At 33.1% G+C, this 18,011-nt stretch overlaps 2 protein-coding genes across 3 annotated transcripts; one reads left to right on the top strand and one right to left on the bottom strand.

Moving 5' to 3' along the window:
• Nucleotides 1-288: 288 nt before the first annotated feature.
• LOC145935032 (uncharacterized) lies at nucleotides 289-14,077 on the bottom strand. 2 transcript variants are annotated; one of them, XM_083036024.1, is made up of 5 exons: nucleotides 14,001-14,077; nucleotides 13,523-13,672; nucleotides 11,416-11,531; nucleotides 4,444-4,671; nucleotides 289-2,780 (listed from the first exon to the last, which is right to left on the bottom strand). In XM_083036024.1, the coding sequence occupies exon 5, from the start codon at nucleotides 2,778-2,780 to the stop codon at nucleotides 1,569-1,571; it is 1,212 nt and encodes a 403-aa protein (XP_082892150.1). In that variant the 5' UTR covers nucleotides 4,444-4,671; nucleotides 11,416-11,531; nucleotides 13,523-13,672; nucleotides 14,001-14,077; the 3' UTR covers nucleotides 289-1,568. The 2 variants fall into 2 exon arrangements, with proteins under 2 accessions (XP_082892150.1, XP_082892151.1); XM_083036025.1 differs by lacking the exons at nucleotides 11,416-11,531; nucleotides 13,523-13,672; nucleotides 14,001-14,077 and adding an exon at nucleotides 11,374-11,391.
• Nucleotides 14,078-17,017: 2,940 nt separating this feature from the next.
• Nucleotides 17,018-17,798, top strand: LOC145935617 (uncharacterized). Its single transcript, XM_083037103.1, has 2 exons — nucleotides 17,018-17,475; nucleotides 17,624-17,798. The coding sequence occupies exons 1-2, from the start codon at nucleotides 17,018-17,020 to the stop codon at nucleotides 17,796-17,798; spliced, it is 633 nt and encodes a 210-aa protein (XP_082893229.1).
• The last annotated feature ends 213 nt before the right edge of the window (nucleotides 17,799-18,011 follow it).

An 18,011-nucleotide genomic window follows, 5' to 3' on the forward strand; every position in this document is an offset into this window, starting at 1 on the left:
TAATTTTATTACGAGTTTCCAGGTCTCTTTGGCATGATGTAATCGTCCAATTTTTTCAAAATGTAGGCCTGGGTTATACTTGAATTCTTCTAGGTCATATGGGCGCTCCGTGTCATATGGCCTTGCGAATATCTTGCTGTTCCAGCAAGTAAGCATCCTGTAATCGAGTGTTTCATTTTATTTTGCATCGTTGAGGGGAGTATTGGCAAATGTTTATGCTTCAACAAATTGCTTGAGCTTGTTTACGTGTATACGTATTATCTTTCTCCCCTTTTTAATTGTATAATTCACATCGGAATTCTTTTCGAATATTGTGTACGGTCCGGTCCATAGAGATTCGAGTTTTTTCGAACGTCCACATCGTAGTGTCTCGTCATGGACCAGTATCTTGTCGCCTACTCTAAATTGCGTTATTTTGGTGCCCTTGTCGTAATATTTTTTGGCCTTGGTTTTTTCATCTTTGAGATGTTCTCTCGCCCGTTGATTTGAAGCCCGTATTCTTTCTCTTAGCTCCTGCGCATAGTCATCATAGTTATACGTTGGCTTCGGAGGTTTCGTCAGTGCTGTCGGTAGTTCTGCTTGATGTCCCTAAATCAATTCGAACGGTGTGTATCCTGTTGCTGTATGCGGTGTCGTATTATATGTAAACATCGCGTATGGTGCCCATTTATCCCAATCAGTTTGATTTTCATTAATATATTGTCGTAAGTACTCAGCCAGCGTGCGATGTGATCGTTCTAACGCGCCATTACTTTCATGGTGATATGCAGTTGTCTGTATTTTATTTATTTTTAGCAACTTGCATGTATTTTTGAAAATTTCGCTAAGAAAATTTGTACCCTGATTCGTTAGAATTTTTTCTGGAATTCCATGTTTAAGAATGATTCTGGTGACGAATTCCTTGCTGATCGTATTCGCTTCTTGATTTGGGATTGGTATCGCGTCGCTATATTTTGTTAGGCTGTCTTGGAATGTCAGCAGATATTTGTTTCCTTCCGTTGTCACGGTCAGTGGTCCGACTATATCTAAAGCACATTTTTCGAATGGCCTAGTGGGCATATCGGTGATTACTAAAGGCATTTTTATTTTTCTTGATAATTTATTTTTCTGGCACGCTTCACATTTTGCTATATATTTTTCCACGTCTTTAGTTATTCCTGGCCAGTTGTGATTTAGACGAATCCTTCTAATAGTACGCTCGACTCCTTGATGTTCTCCTAGGGGTGCATCATGGTATTCATGCAATATTTGTTTCTTTTCTTCCTCTGTGTAAATTTTCTCATCGACGGCGCTTGCTTCATCCTTTTCTATCGCGTGTATTTTTCGTTCTTCCGCTGACTCGGTTAAGTCTCGGAATATATTGCGGCTCAGTGCATCGGCGTTCGCATTCGCTCGTCCGGCCTTGTGAATTATTTCGTAATCGTATTCCTCTAACTTGAGTCTCCACCGGATTAGCCTTGACCCGGGGTCGTTAACATTGAATAGCCATATTAATCGTAATATTCCTCGCAGATCCTTAGGAGTGCCTGTCGTTCTTCCGTATTTAAATGATCGGTTCGTAATAATTGTCAAATGCGTTCTTTTCGTGGTGCGAAAAATTTTGTTTGTTTGTTATCTTTTATCGCATGTATCCCGGCTGCGGTGTCTTGTTCTATTTTTTCGATTGAGACCGTCGGCGTTTGTATCTCGACTTCCTTGTCCGTCGTGTTCATTATGCTGACGGGGCACGTGAAGTCCATTGGCTCTACTAGTCCGTTGCCGATATATATGCCCGGTGCGGTTTCTTCCGCTTGAACTATTCCTATGCGATTTGTATGGGTCGCGGCTCTAATAATAGTCTCGCAGCGCGGTTTCAATGTTATTCTGTCGGGGGGTTGCAAAAATTTTAGTGCGACCTTCCCTATTTGGAGCCGTGCCCTTTTGAAATCGCAAATAGCTGAGTGTTTGTGTAGGAAGTCAAATCCTATGATGCCGTCGTTTTCGATAGGCATGTCATCTCTTACTATGTAGAAGGAGTGTTTGATATTGTGACCGTCTATTTTAATTGTGGCGTGCGTCTTTCCTATTGTGTGTATCTTGTGTCCGGTTACTCCGGTGAGTGCGATTTTGTCATCGTAAATTAATGTGTCATCGTCCAATTCCTTTAATTTTATTAATGAAATAGTCGATCCCGAATCGCACATCATATTTATTTTTCCGCTTTTTGCTTCACGTAAGGGTAGAGTTACTATCGGCACTTTCGGCTTATTTTGTGTGTGTGATGTATTTTTTATGTGTGCGACGCGGTAGTCCAATGCTTTTAACGGCGCTCTCTTTCTATCTTTACTCTCTTCTTCGCCACTACTGTTGGCGGAGTCGGTGCTCCGTTTTCGCTGACGGTGCGAATCGTATCGTTCACTTGTGTTCTCGGCGCGTGGTTTTCGGTCGTCTTCCCGATTTTTGTCCTCGCGGTCTTTCGGTCGTCCGTTCAATTTCCAGCATTCGTTGCGGCTGTGTCCGGATTTTTTGCAATGGTTGCAATATTTATTTATCGTGTTGATTCGCGAAAATTTTTCGGGCTTTGGGAGCGCGTGTCTATTGCTACTGCGGCAGTCGCGTCCGTAATGACCGTTTTTTCCACATTTATAACATTGCGTGCTCGAGATTCGAGGTTGTCGCGAGTAACTCGATTCGGTTTTTTGTTTGTCTTGAAACCTGTTGGGCTTGATAAGTTTTTCTTCCGCACATGCGCCGGTTATTGCCTCCTGCAGTGAAGTATATCGCTGCGCTCGAATGAGCATCTGGATTTTATATATATAGATAGATCATTCTGTATTATGTAGCAGTTATATTCCGTTTGTTGGAATATCATGAAAATCGCAGTGCAGTGCGATATATCATATCATAATATTTGTATGATATTGCATTAATATTACAATGTAATAGATTACATAGTAATATTTGTGAAATATTGTAGTAATATTTTAAAATTATATATCACACTGCAATATAATATAAATATTACAAAATATTACATTGTAATATATCGCAATGTAATATATCTCAGTAATATTTCTATAATATTTTATTCTTATTCTAATATTACTACAATATTGTAATATCACTGTAATATTATTGCAATATCACATGCTATGTGGGTAGGCGTTTATAATTATGCTTTTTATTATAGAAAAGAAAAAACGATGATGAGGATTAGGAGAATAATGATGATAATTATAATGATGATAATAATAATAACGCACATACTTTCGAGTTTATTTTCTACACAAAAAGTATCTTTTAAAAGTGAATAAGGAATAGAATTGCGTATCGCTAGAAGCAAGCCGCCATTGCTGTTAATTTGGGAATCTGCCCGGAGAACGACAAAGTCTCGAATACTAATCTGTGAGTTATCATTAAGCCAGGTTTCGGATAAGGCAATAACATCAAATTCTATGAACAAAGGATTTGAAATATAAACTTTGTTAAACAAAAAGTGGCAGTTCCACTGTAAAATCGTAAGAGCTGAGTTAATAGGAAGATTGTTCCGAGGACAGGCCATTAGATGTGGATGTGTTAGAGATCACCGAGAAGGAGCTTAAAGAATGAAAAAAAATAAGCTCAAAAATTCTGAAGTGACTTCGTAAAGTCCAAAAAGCTTAAGAAAGGGACTTAGCTTATCCAAGACAACAATTTTTTTGGGGAGCTGTTTAATCAGTTCCGGATTTATGACAGAGAGATTTTTCGAACTAGAAGAATTATTTATGGAGGGAGCGGGGTGAGGGGAAAAAGAATGGGCGTAGTGTTTAAATACCAGCCCATTCCCCATCGAGTCAAAAGGAGATCTGCCGTTAGAAACTAATAAAGGAGGGGGATTATGAATAATCTTTTGACGATTAGAAGAAGATGATGAAGAAGTTTGTAGATATCGCTGAGAGCAATTCAAAGAGGAGGATTCTTTACTGTTGTCATTATAATTGAAAGAGGAATTACCGTTGGAGTTAGAATTTATAGCTTGAGCATATATAAGAAATATTTGGGGAAGAATGAGAGATATATTCCGAAGTCGGGGGAAGGGAAGGAGAATTAAATAGGGGGAAATCTTTAATAGTATTAGAAGAGTTAGCAGAAATATTTGGCGTGGAGTTCCTTATTCTATTCCTGGCTTCTAATAGAGAAATATTTTCATATGCCGCTAGTTCTCTGATCTTCCTTTGTATTTTGTATTCCGGGTAGTTAGGACTTGTGGCTTTGTATGGGCCCTTACAATTTATACAAACTGGAGGTCCCTCCCTCTTAGTGCACAGTCTTGGGTCACCATGCTCAATCTCTCCGCTAAGATTACACCTGGGATGACTTTTACATTGGGATTTAAAATGGCCATATCGCAAGCAGGAATAGCACATGGAAGTCTTAGGCACAAAGGGCTCTATGTCATATTTAACTCTATACAAGAATAAATACCTCGGTAACTGTTGGCCTTTAAAGGTGATGAGTATGATCTTGGAGGGGACAAGACTACCTTCGGTGTCGTAGCCTGGGTTGCGTTTAGGGGAAGGCTCAGAAGTGTCCTTCTTCCTACGGTTCAGTCTCTTTACTGATATAACCACCACATCGCAATCAATTCCTCTGCGAATCTCATCATCGGATTTGTCCAGAGAAACGTTTCGAATAATTTCCTTCCTATTCGTTCTGAACAAAGGAATAAAAACCTTAAGTTTATTTGTCTTCAATATAGGATTAGAAACTGGATTATTGGCCGCTTCTCTTGAATTAAACATTTATTTTTGAGAATCCTATTTTTTTAAATTTCGCTGATGTCTTTCTTTAATAACGAGTATAGAATACGACCAACAAATATAGGGTCAATATATGCCCAATTGGCATGGGAGAGTCCCAGAACATTCTACAAAGATGCTATAAATATGACAATGGGAATGTACAAAATGAACATTCATGGAATATCTCATAGATATTTTTTCGAAATGTATATCCATTTTTTCGAAATGTATATCCATAATCTGTTCCCTGAATATTCCATGTATATTCTTTAAGAGACATTCTATTATTATGTTAACGGGATTATTCATAGAACGTTAACTATGATAAGCTTAAGGAACATTCATATAGGGCTATACTTGTAACATCAATGGAATATATTTGTGACTTGCTATACTTGTGAATAATTTTGTTTTTCACTGAATAACATGTTCGCTGAATATTCCATGTATATTTTTTAAGAGACGTTCTATTATTATGTTAACGGGATTATCCATAGAACGTTAATTATAATGGTATGAACACACGTGTCGAGAAATGTTACGAGACGTCCCAAGCACATTCTCGGAATGTCCTTTGGACATCTCTTGAATGTAAGTGTTGCCTGGGTATTATGGAAGCTTTTTTATAATTCAATTAATAAATGCTAATGCAATGTTTAAAAAAATGTGTGTGTTGATATATCGTATTTAATTTTCGGTGAATAATAAAGTTAAAAAAAACGAAAGTATTTATTCGTTCGGAGAACATATAAGTTATAGCGCCGCTGAGTCAACGATGCTCGCGAGCGCTACAATCGCCAAGTGAAACCTAACCTATTCTATCGTTGTACAGCATTGCCCGCCCGGTGTATCACGGACAACTCGTGGCATAATCTGCAACAGTTATTATATATGTATATTTGTTTGCTACAAAACTGTGCATTACTAAAATATTTTTATTACGGTAAGTATACTATATTTATGTAAAATTATTTTCCACATATTCTTTTTTTTATGTAGAACATGCACAACCTATATACAAAAGTAAGGTTATATAAAAAGTTAGCTCAGCTATTTATCTACAATACTTATCTATAAATATATATATATATATATATATACATATATATTTATGACATATTTTCGTCTAATTTCGTTTCTTTGTAAAAATGTGAGTCTATTTTAGTAGCACTTAATTTCGAACAAAGATAGAATGACGATAGCAACACGTACATTCAAGAGATGTCCAACGGACGTTTCGAGAATGTGTTTGGGACGTCTCGTGACATTTCTTGACACGTGTGTGTTTGTATAAATATTAATATTTTCACTGTGAAAACAAATAAGATAAAGGCATCTTAAACATAATTAGACGATGACGACATGTGATTCTGTAATTGTTAACGACGATGTCGTTATATTATTTGTTATACATATACGTGTCTCTGTGCCTATATATTTTAACAGGTCAAAATACAGTGCAATAACACGTTATGATGTAGCAATAAATACATTAAAAATTATAGAAATGTCATACAGGCGATTATAATTAGTTATAATAGCTAATTGTACATGTCGAATTAATTGAGGATTAATTTTCCAGCAATTCTATTTAAAGAGTATATCTTACTTTGAATTTGATGTTGACAAATTGAATATCCTTAAATTAATTGAATATATAATTAATTATTATATGTCTTTAATACACAGTCGTAAAAATATTTATTATCTATTTAATATTTCGTTTTATTAATATTGCAATTGAATTTTTTTATTTTATATTTTAGGAATAATTTATATATATCTAATTTTTTTATTTTCAGAGAATAAAATTTTGCTTTAAAGAAAATCAACTAAAAAGAAAAATATGGATCAAAATAAAAATATTCCAAACACAAACCTCAGGTAAAAAATAATTATATATATTATATGAGATGTATGTGTATATATATATGTATGTGTCCCGTGTGTGTGTTTAGCTGTTAAAACAGAATTCACTTTTATATTTAAAACATTTTATTTTATACAAGGTTTGATACCTTCTTGCCTGACAACAATGTACAAAGTACAATGGACCAATTATCTGCTGCAAAGAGCAAGAGACAATTTTATCGCATTTTACGTGATGCAGCAGACAAAACAGTATGCCACATTGAAACAGAAAATCAAGTATCTAAAAAGCAAAAAATTAATATTTTTTCTACAGAAGATCAAAAAAATATGAATTTTAACATCTTATATAAACATTCTCAAGCATTTCCATTGCAGGAAAACAATAACAATAATGTTAAGAAACAAATTACACAAAATGACATATCAGTTAACATAGATAGCTTTTCTGTATCAAGAAATTGTGACAGTGATAATGAGCAGAATGAACAAATATGTAATGAAATTTTTAATAGTTCTGTTAATTACAGTAGCAATGAATTAATTGATAAGTTTAGTCTCACAAATTTTTTATCTCGTGATGAAAATTTTCAGACTAGTGATAAGCTTATCAAAGAAAGAGTAAATGATTACAAATGCAATGAAAATATTAATGTTTACTTGCAAAATAATCTCAAAATGTGGGCAGTGGAAAACAATATTAGCAGAACTAGTTTTCAACAACTTTTAAAAATTCTTAATAAAGTCCATCCAAATTTACCTACAGATCCGAGAAGTATTTTTGGAAAATCAAATAATATATCTATTGAAACTATGGGGGATGGTCAATATTATAATTTTAACTTAAAGAATATGCTACAAGAACAATTAAAAATGAGATCTCCATCATCACCAATAATTTGGCTAAAATTCAATGTTGATGGACTTCCCTTATTTAAAAGTAGTCGTATACAGTTGTGGCCAATATTATGTCTTATTGAAGAATTTAATTTTACACCGATTGTATGTGCTGTATATTGCGGGAAAGAAAAACCAGATTTAAAATTGTTTTTGAAAGATTTTGTTCCAGAGTTAAAAGATCTTATGGAAAATGGTATTGTTATTAATGATACAAAGTATACAGTATTTGTTAGAAGTTTATTTGTGATGCACCAGCTAGAGCTTTTTTGAAAGGTATTAAAGGTCATGGCGGCTATTATGGATGTGAAAAGTGTGTTCAAAAAGGCCAATGGAAAAAAAGACGTGTTATATTTCCGGATCATTCATCTAATTTAAGAACTGATGAAAGTTTTGCTGAAAGAAAACAGAAAAAATATCATAAGGAAATAAGTCCGTTAATAGATATTGGTATTAATATGATTACAATGTTTCCGTTAGATCCAATGCATTTGGTATTTCTTGGAGTGATGCGCAAGCTTTTGCACATATGGACTGGCGGTAAATTAACAGCTCGTATGTCTGCTCAAAATATTTGTATCCTTAATAAACAACTTGAAAAAGCAGCATCTTCATGGCCAATAGAATTTAATCGAAAGCCAAGAGGTCTACATGAACTTAATATGTGGAAAGCCACAGAATACAGAAAATTCCTTCTGTATTTAGGTCCTACTCTACTCACTCCATGGCTTCCTAAGAAAATTTATAAACATTTTCTTCTTCTACATGCAAGTATATTTATACTATCACGAGATAATAATTCAGAAGAAGACCTTGTTCAAGCAGAATATATGCTACGACAGTTCGTCATAAGTAGTATTTCAAAAGATCTTTATGGCAAATCATTTCTCATATACAATGTTCATAATTTGTTGCATCTTGTTGATGATGTTAGACGTCATGGTCCTCTGCATAAATTTTCTGCTTTTCCTTTTGAAAATAAATTAGCTTCTCTTAAACGAGCAATTCGTGGGAAAAACAAACCATTGCAGCAATTAGTAAACCGCACTTTAGAAAAAACTGAGACAGATTCAAATAATTGTAATCAATTTATTACAAAAGATGGTCCCATTCTCAGATCTGTTCATTCTGGTCCTTGTCTTTCTTTAATTGGTATACATTATAAAATGATTCGATGGCATGGTACTGTATTGTCGTTAAAAGAAGGAGATAACATGGTTATTACGTCTAAAAGTGATGTTATCAAAATCATTAATATTCATACATCATCTGGTATATTTTTAATAGGAAAACGTTTTCAAGAGTCTAAAGATTTGTATTCAACTCCAACTAAATCATCAAATTTTCATATTTATATAGTTAAAAACTTGTGTGAGCGACCAGACAAATGGCACCTCACTGATATTTTATACAAGGCAATTCTTGTTCAATACAAAGACAGAAATGCTTTTGCAGTTTTTCCTATGCACAATTTCTAACAATTTTTTTATTTTCTTTAGATGTATACGTAATCATTTAACTTTAATTTCTTTTTTTTAAGTTTCTAAATCTATTCTAAATTTATATCACAGTAAAATGTGGTCAATAGTAGAGTTTCCTCTAGAAAAGAAAGGAACATCTGTACCTATGGATATTGTACCAAAAAATTGGTTATATGAAAATGAAAATCAGATGTTTTGTTGGTTTCCCAATAAATATAAAAAAGCACAATTGAAGGCTGCAATAAACGAACTAGAGGAACCTGATACATCGTCATGAAAAAGTTATTTAGTTACTGTTTTATATAAAAAAGGTATAACTGGTTTCAAAAAATTTTTATTTTACAGCATAAATATAGCGCGCTACATTATTTCTTTCAATATTACTTTTATTTTTCATTGTAATAGGTACGATGGAAAAGTGTATATCAAAATTAAACAAATTTATAGTAGAGTCAGAATTGACATCTACTGAAACAGAACTTGAAAATTGTACACCGTTATGTTCTCAGGAACCTCTAGACAAAACAGCAATAACTTCTCAACAATGTGAGAATGACAGAAATGCTATGCCAATTATATCAGATGTAAGAAGTTGTCTTTAAGGTTTTATTTTCTGTACATAAAGAACTCTATCTGTATATATTCTTGTTGTAATAGGAATCGCAAGATTCTGTAATGGACGATGAATTAGGCGATTTTAATGATACAAATAATACTAATAATGAAGAAGAAGAACCTAGAGCATCTACATCAACTTATATTCTACAGAAGAAAAGAAAAATCGAGCATCTTACTGATTGTAAGTATTGTAATAGTTTTACTACATTCTGAATTATTTTTAAGAAGCACAATGTTTCTAGATATATAGTACAAAAAAATCTCAAGTACATATTATTAATATTTTAGACGCTTTTCTATAATGTTTCTTCTAAACTTTAATATTTTTAAGATAATTATTTCTTTATTTCAGATCAGTTTAAAACTTATCTCGTGAGATGGATGATACGGATTGAAAATAATCAAAGAGAAATAAAATCCGCTTTAAATACATTAAAATCAGGCAATGATAAAATAGTTCCTTCTAGTAGAGATTCTATTCTCAAAACATTAAACATACCAGCAACGTCAGTCGAAACTCTGTTAAACGTAAACAAAATGCTACAAGAAGAGAAACATTTTAAAGCTCTAGTAAGTTAATCGCAATTTTTAACCTGAAGTACTTATTCATTAACAAGTTTTAAAGAAATTGGTGTATTTTTTGTATTTATATATATTTGTATGTATATATAATTAGATTTGTACATAATTATGTGTATTATCATAACACATAATTTATAATTTTTTGTTTATAATAGGTAAACATTCTGAAAGGACAAGGAGGCACAAGTTTGTCTGAAATGTGTTCCAGAATGATGGCCACTATAGTAACAAACGAATGTGCAACACAGTTGGTGTGGGTTGGAAGATTGGAAAATACGAAGCCAAATTCCAAAAAATCATTTAAGAAGACTCTTACTAATATTTATCGAGCACTCCTTGGTAAATAAGATTGAATCAAAATTATTAATCTACTAATTATTTTCGTTACAATGATAAATATATTAATTCTATTCTAGACGCAGCAACTAGTGCTGATGAATGGAATTCAACAGAAAAAGATATTGAAATTAAATTTGGCTATTGGTTAATTAAGGCTGAAACACGAAGACAACGAGCACAACCAAAAGGAAACAAATAATTTTATCTTAATTTCAGTAAAAAATTTTCAAGTTTATTTAAGTTTATCTAAGTTTATTAAATATTTCACATTTTAATTTTTTCACTATTTTAAATTTATTTAAGTTTATTTAAGTTTATTAAATATTTCAGTTTGTTTATTATAATTTATATACATATATATATGTTACTATAATATATTAAGATAAAACGTTCATATTTTATGTTTACTTTAGATATAAATATTTCATATTTTTACGTGTTGAAATACAACAGAATAAAATTAATAATTTCTAAAAATAATATTTTTATGAAATCATTTTTATCCCTAGAACGATACAATAAATATTCCCAACACATTCCATATAAATATTCCAGGAATGTTTTACGTTGTGCCAATTAGAGATTCCAAGAATATTTGTTGGAACATTCATGGAACATCTAAGCATTTCATTTGGAATATTGCAGGAATATATCTGGCATATTCCGATGCGAATTGGGTGAGGCTTCATTACTTTCTAAATCAGACTGGATTATAACATCGTAAGGACCCCTTGCGGTTATATCGTATCTATTGCTTTCCAATTGTGAAATATTATTTGAATTAAACTTAAGAGTGAAAGTGGAATCATTAGAAAGTTATGAGTTACCTGTGCTTAATTTATCCGAAACGTTTTTTTCACTTTTATTACCTGGAGAGGATGACGCAATCGTTTTCTCTGTCTTTCGTTTGTTCGAGATCTTTCCCTTAGAGATTAGTGGATCTTGAGAATTCTTTGGCAGTGCAGAAGGGCCGGAAGGCTCCTGACTGTAATTAGACAGGAAAGAGTTATTACAATTAAAGTTTTTACTCGATGCAACAGTGTTAAGCTGTTCAGTGTATCATAGTCCATATCGTGGTTCTCGGTTTCAATAGGGAAGGGGGGAAGCGAGGAAGTTATGGAATCCAGCTTTTGTTCGTCGTTTTTAGAGATATTTGAAACGTCCGTCACTGCATCTAATGTTTCACAAGCAGGATAATTTGACCTAGAGGGGTCACCCCCCCGGGTCTTGAGTGAACATGATTCACAGTCCACTTAAATATTTAAGAAAACCGGCCACCAAAGCCGTGAAGGAGAGGGTGGGGGGCTGCCGCCGCCCGTAACTTCTCTCTCGCAGGTTATATTAAGTTCTTTTGTAGGAAAAACCTGTACTCGAACAGATTCGAGCGGAAAACACTTCACTGCCTTGCTGTATCAGCCAGGACAGTAATAGTAAGACACAGGGATGTTAGTATTTGTATCACCAAATCGGACTATAACTCGACACGTGTATCACCTCTCAAGATGGCTTCTCTTGTAAGAGAAATTTAAAAAAATCAATGTTTAACGATACGGGCCATTCAAGAGAACCTCCAGGTAAAGGTATCACATAAAACAATTTGATGATGACTACAGGAAGCAAATTTGAACAGCCGATTTTCATAAAAATGGCCCATTATTTGCAAGTAAAATAAAATTAAGCGTATAGAATGTACAAGAAATATGCAAAAATGCCGATTGATTTTTGGAAGATATTATGGTCTGACGAGAGTAAATTTGATTTATTCATATTCAACCGGAAAACAAGTATTAGAGTATGAAGAAAAAACGGAGGATTGTATCAAAGGAGACACTTGCAACAGAATGTAAAGTACGGAGGACGATGCATTATGATTTAGGGTTGTTTTGCTTGGTCAGGAGTAAGAAATTTGGTCAAAATCAATATCATAGTACATTGACAGAAAAAATGTATATTGACATAATCTATAAAAATATGGAAACATCACTACTTCAAGTTGTGTTGAAAGACAATTTCACTTTCCAGCAGGACCATGATCCGAAACATTCTACGAAAAATACTAAAACATTCTTCAAATCGAAAGGAATAAAACTTCTTGATTGGCCTCCACAATCACCCGATTTTAAGACCACAGAAAACCTATGGTCGATTTTACATGACAAGATTGATAAAACTGGGGTAACCAACAAAGAAAATTATTTCGCAGCGCTTAAGAAAACTTGTAAAGAACTAAATGAGAAAAATCTTCAAAATTTCGTGTAGAGTATGTCAAGACGACTCCAAGCAGTAGCCAAAAAGAAAAGAAGCTACACCAAATATTAATTTTAGTTTTTCTTATTTCTTTTATTCTTTTTTTTTAATTAAATACGTTCTGTCTTTTTGTCCTAATGTTAAACGGAACATTTTTTAACAAATATAACAATTAATTAGAGAAAAATGTTTTTTTTTTTAAATAATTTAATACAAGGCCATAAGAATCAGCGTGGTAAGGTGAGCGCAATCGAATATAAACAACTTAAGCGTGAGTCAAACGTATACAAAAATTATAATCGAATTATATATAAAGACGAACGTTTCGGTCCATTTTTTGGACCACCTTCAGCGTAATGATAAAAACAAACGAGATTAATGAAAAAAGCAAACGAGTTGTTTTTCTCGTTAATCTCGTTTGTTTTTTTGTTTTGTGATTTTTAAAATTGAATTAATAAGAAATCATTTGAGCCAAAAACATTCAAAATTAACTTATATTTTTATAAATTTTAGAAATAAGAGCTTATAGAAAATAAAGAGTAGTATCTTTTTTGTCAATCACTGTATACATATGTCTTTCATAAATTATCATTTTAATAGAAATAAAGTATGGTATACATATAAAATGATGTTAACTAGGCTTTAAAAATCGTTTTAAAAGTTAATTGCAGTAACAACTAGCTCACTTAATCTCACTATTTAATTAAAATAGCGTATTATAAGACTTACTTGATTTGCTTTTGAATTCAGTTTACATTTATTTCCTTGTTTTACATCCCATCTCGGTATATACTTGTATGTATACACAGAACAGTTTTTCTTATTCCGCCAAAAAGTACATTATGAAGTCAATAACACGACGTTCTTTTTGTGAAAACGCTGTAACATATAATGAGAATATAACTGTGTATAAGAATATGCACATATTAATATATCTAACCGTAACTGATAAAAAAAAGAAGCCGTCGCCTATTGTGCAAGTTCATGTTCAAAATATTTTTAAAATATATAAAAGTTTCTATATTTTCTTACGCTGAGATAATTTATTGATTTAATTTTAGCTTTTATAAAAAATTATTTTCTTTGGATTCTTTTTTTTCTAATTATTTCAGAATTGATTCGCTTAATAGACGAAAAGTGAGACAAAAACAAGAGACTATCATCTAACAAAAGTTAAAAATGCCGCTTATTAATTGAAGTATTTTACCTTTTCCTAGAGCAAAATTATATACGGTTTAGTTTAGTTTATCGTGTGACCTTATTATATTGCGCGTTCGTTTTTCGTTGTCATTCACCTATTCTCAACAGAGAAAGTTCGTTTGTGAAGATAACTAGAAAACAAACTTGTACACAAATTTGAAAATTAATTATAAACATATTCAGAAAGGTTTTTCACAGAGAAAAGTAGCAGCTAAATTCGAAGTAAACAAGATAAATAATGCAAAAACTATGAAAAAATTACTGAAGTTTGGTTCTGTTGTGGACAGAGTAAGAAGAGGAAGAAATCGAGTGACCACTGATCGGGACGACTCTCGTATTGTACGAGAAATTTAAAAAAATCCATGTTCAACGATACGGGCCATTTAAGAGAACCTCCAGGTAAAGGTATCACAAAAAACAATTCGACAAAGACTCCGGGAAGCAAATTTGCACAGCAGATTTGCACGAAAACGGCCCTTTATCAGCAAGCGAAATAAAATTAAGCGTCTGGAGTTTGCAGAATCGTCGACTGATTTTTGGAAGGTTTTATGGTCTGACGAGAGTAAGTTTGAATTTTTCAACCGGAAAACAAGACTTAGAGCATGAAAAAAAACCGGAGAAGAATATCAAGAATGTCACTTGCAACAGACTGTATAATACAGTGGACGAAGCATTATGAATCACAAAATTAATCCATATGTTTATACTTTAGTTTTTTCTTCATTTGTATTCTCACAGATCTGGTTTACATTGCTCTGCCGTTTATTTTCTTTATTTTCTTCTTGTATGACAACAAGTTGATTAGTATATCTTGATTGTTGATATATATTCTTGAACATTACACATTATATGCTTTAAGCTAACAATAAAGTTTGAACTCAATGTATATGACAAGTTTTGATAAAAATACTTATCAAAATTTTTAGGTTTTAAGTAACTCAAATTATAATCAGATAAAAACACATTTTATATAAAAAAAAAAGCTTATTAAATATGTACAAAATATTAAGACACAACTCGACATTAGGAAAAGCTGAACGAGATAGGAATATTTTAAAGTTATTGTAGCCGGTCCGCCTGACAGGATGGTCGTTTCCGATATCTTCGTATTCTTGAACCAGGTTGTCGGGAGAAGATAGGATTATATGTAGAAGATTCTATTTTCTATTTAATGTTTATTGCGAACCTGAAGCGTCTTCTTCTGTCGATGCTCTTCGGAAGGTCGTGGCTCAGAATTGCGAGAGTGCGAGAAAGCGAGAATGTCAGCGTGAGAGAGTGTCGCGATCGCCGAGGAGGCGATATATATATTCGGATCTTTGCGCTAAAAATGTCCCTACCCGGAAACATCGGGCCAATCCTGGCATTCGTGTTTCGGTTCCCGAAAAGTGTATATCGCTCTCGGAGGGCCATTGTAGAACGAAAGGGCCAACAATATAAATATACTCAAACGGTTTTACAGAAAAAAAGAGTAAATAGATAACAATAGGCGACCGAAGTGTCGCCCGTTATTTCTCGCCTTTTATAAAATCATATTATTCGAATACCTAAATATATATTTTAAAGCCTACATTATTAACAAAATACTTAAAAATCAATAATAAATTATTGTTATAGCTATTCGCAATAGTAACAGACTTAATAATTAACGAAGAATTTACTTTTTTTATCGTGTAAAATTGTTGACCGTCAATATCCTATATCTCAAATATTCCATCATCAATATTTTCAGAATAATTAACATTAATTGAACATTATTTTACATAATTGTTGATTAAAAAATTACTGCAATCTTGATCTAGAAATTTTAACCAAGAAATAAAGCATATAGCTTGATATAACAAAAGAACACGATTGCAATGGCAGATAAAAGAGCAGATCCGACGCCTCAGATTTGCATTGCCTTAGTATATATGTCAAAAACTTGCTCAATCGACATTTATTTCAGTCCAGTAAACAGCAGACGATATCCATAACGAATTGCAATGAAACTGGATGATCAGAATATTCATCCAATAGATATAATTTTAAATAGATTAGTAATTATTTTCTAAATCATTTTATTATTGCTCTCCTCTGTTCACGTTTTCACAAGTTACAAAATAATTTAAATCTGTTCTCTATATGTCTTATAAATAAAATAATATAAGGTAATTGGCCCAGTAATCGTCAGGATACCAATAATCGCCATGTTCACGTATTAACGATATATTTAAAGTTTTCTGTCGATCGTGCGGCTTGCTGATATTTCTGTTGGCCCCAAGAAGGTATTTACAATGCTGTATTACATTGTTAAACTCTTAAGTATACCAATTCAATAATAATTAAATCGAATATATGCAGCAGCCAAGCCTATGCGTGATTTCGACCGAATGCGTAATTGTAAGGTTAAGATACTCCGTTTGACAACTCGTGTTATCTTGAAATATCCGGTGACTCGCATAAGCTAAATTGAGCTTCAAGTTATAAATAGAGATCTCAGTTTTACGTTACAGCATCGCAAATTATTGTTTCATGTAAATTTCATAGAGTTTTTTATATGACGAGCATTGGTTCTCTGAAGCACGTAGTCCTCCGAGTAATCGCCATATCTGTCGATTACTGAGACTATGTGGAAAAAATCTCGTAAATCGAATAATAATATATACTCACCCAAAATCCAAATTAAAAAATTAGATCCGTAATTGTTACTATCCAGACATTCCATGGACCAGTAATCGTCATAGACATAGTCAATTTAATAAATAGATACATAAACAAATAAAGATGTCGATCACTGGATCGACTTTTATGTCGATAACTAGGTACGTCACAGAGATGGGCACTATTCAAATAAAAAATCCAGTTAAAATTTTTTCTTGTTGAAATAGCTATTAATAATTATTGAAAATTTATAATAATAATATATAATATAAAAATATAAATAAAATATAATAATATAAAAATAAATGGTGATAATAATAATAATAATATAAAAATAAATGGTCTCGAATAAACCATTAGAATTTTTTCTCTTTAATAACAGCGATGGCTCCAACTCTGAAATACACAGCGGACCAAATGAGAGAAGCTTTAAAAGCGGTGAAGACAGGTGGCATATCCGTACGCTCTGCTAGCATAAAGTATAACGTACCTCGGACTACGTTGTCTGACAAACTGAAAAATAAAGTACCAGAGGAACGCAAAATGGGACCAGAGACTGTTCTGTCGGCTATCGAGGAAGAGCAACTAATCAGATGGATCATCGTACTAGGAAAAGCTGGATTTCCAGTTACAAAGGATCACCTACTGGACAGCGTAAAAATGCTGATTACCAAAGTTGGAAGAGAAAGGCCTTTTACTAACAACAGACCCGGGAGACACTGGTACCAAGCATTTATGCGACGGCATCCCGAAATTTCGACACGAGCACCCCAGAACCTATCTAAAGCTCGAGCTTTAATAACAGAGGAGAAGATAAAGAACTGGTTCAAAGAGATACAACTGTATTATATAGAAAACAACTTCATCGACGTTATCATCGATCCACAACGAATCTTTAACTGCGATGAAACCGCATTTTTTCTCAGCCCAAAGGGGAACCAGGTTTTGGTAAAAAAAAGGTGAAAAAACGGTATACAATTTCATCAACAGCAACGAAAAGGAGTGTATTACGACGTTGATGACAGGAAACGCTGCAGGCGAATTGGTTCCGCCAATGATAATGATCAGCTGCAAGCGAATGCCAGCATCTATAGTAGCTGCTATGCCAGAATCGTGGGGACTGGGCAAATCTGACAACGGGTGGATGACGGCGGAGTTTTTATGAATTTGTTGCTAATATCTTTCATCCTTAGTTGCTCGACAAGAAAATTCCTTTACCAGTCGTTCTATACGTGTCGACGGCCACAGTTCTCATATAACAATGGCTCTCAGTGACTTCTGCTCCATTAATCAGATCATTTTAGTGGCTCTGTATCCAAACTCGACTCATATTCTTTAGCCTATGGATGTGGCGATGTTTCATCCTCTGAAAAAAGCG

Source organism: Prenolepis imparis, unplaced genomic scaffold (genome assembly GCF_030444845.1).
Source record: "Prenolepis imparis isolate NDT839.2.m4 unplaced genomic scaffold, iyPreImpa1.0 SCAF_4, whole genome shotgun sequence".
Classification (NCBI taxonomy): domain Eukaryota; kingdom Metazoa; phylum Arthropoda; class Insecta; order Hymenoptera; family Formicidae; genus Prenolepis; species Prenolepis imparis.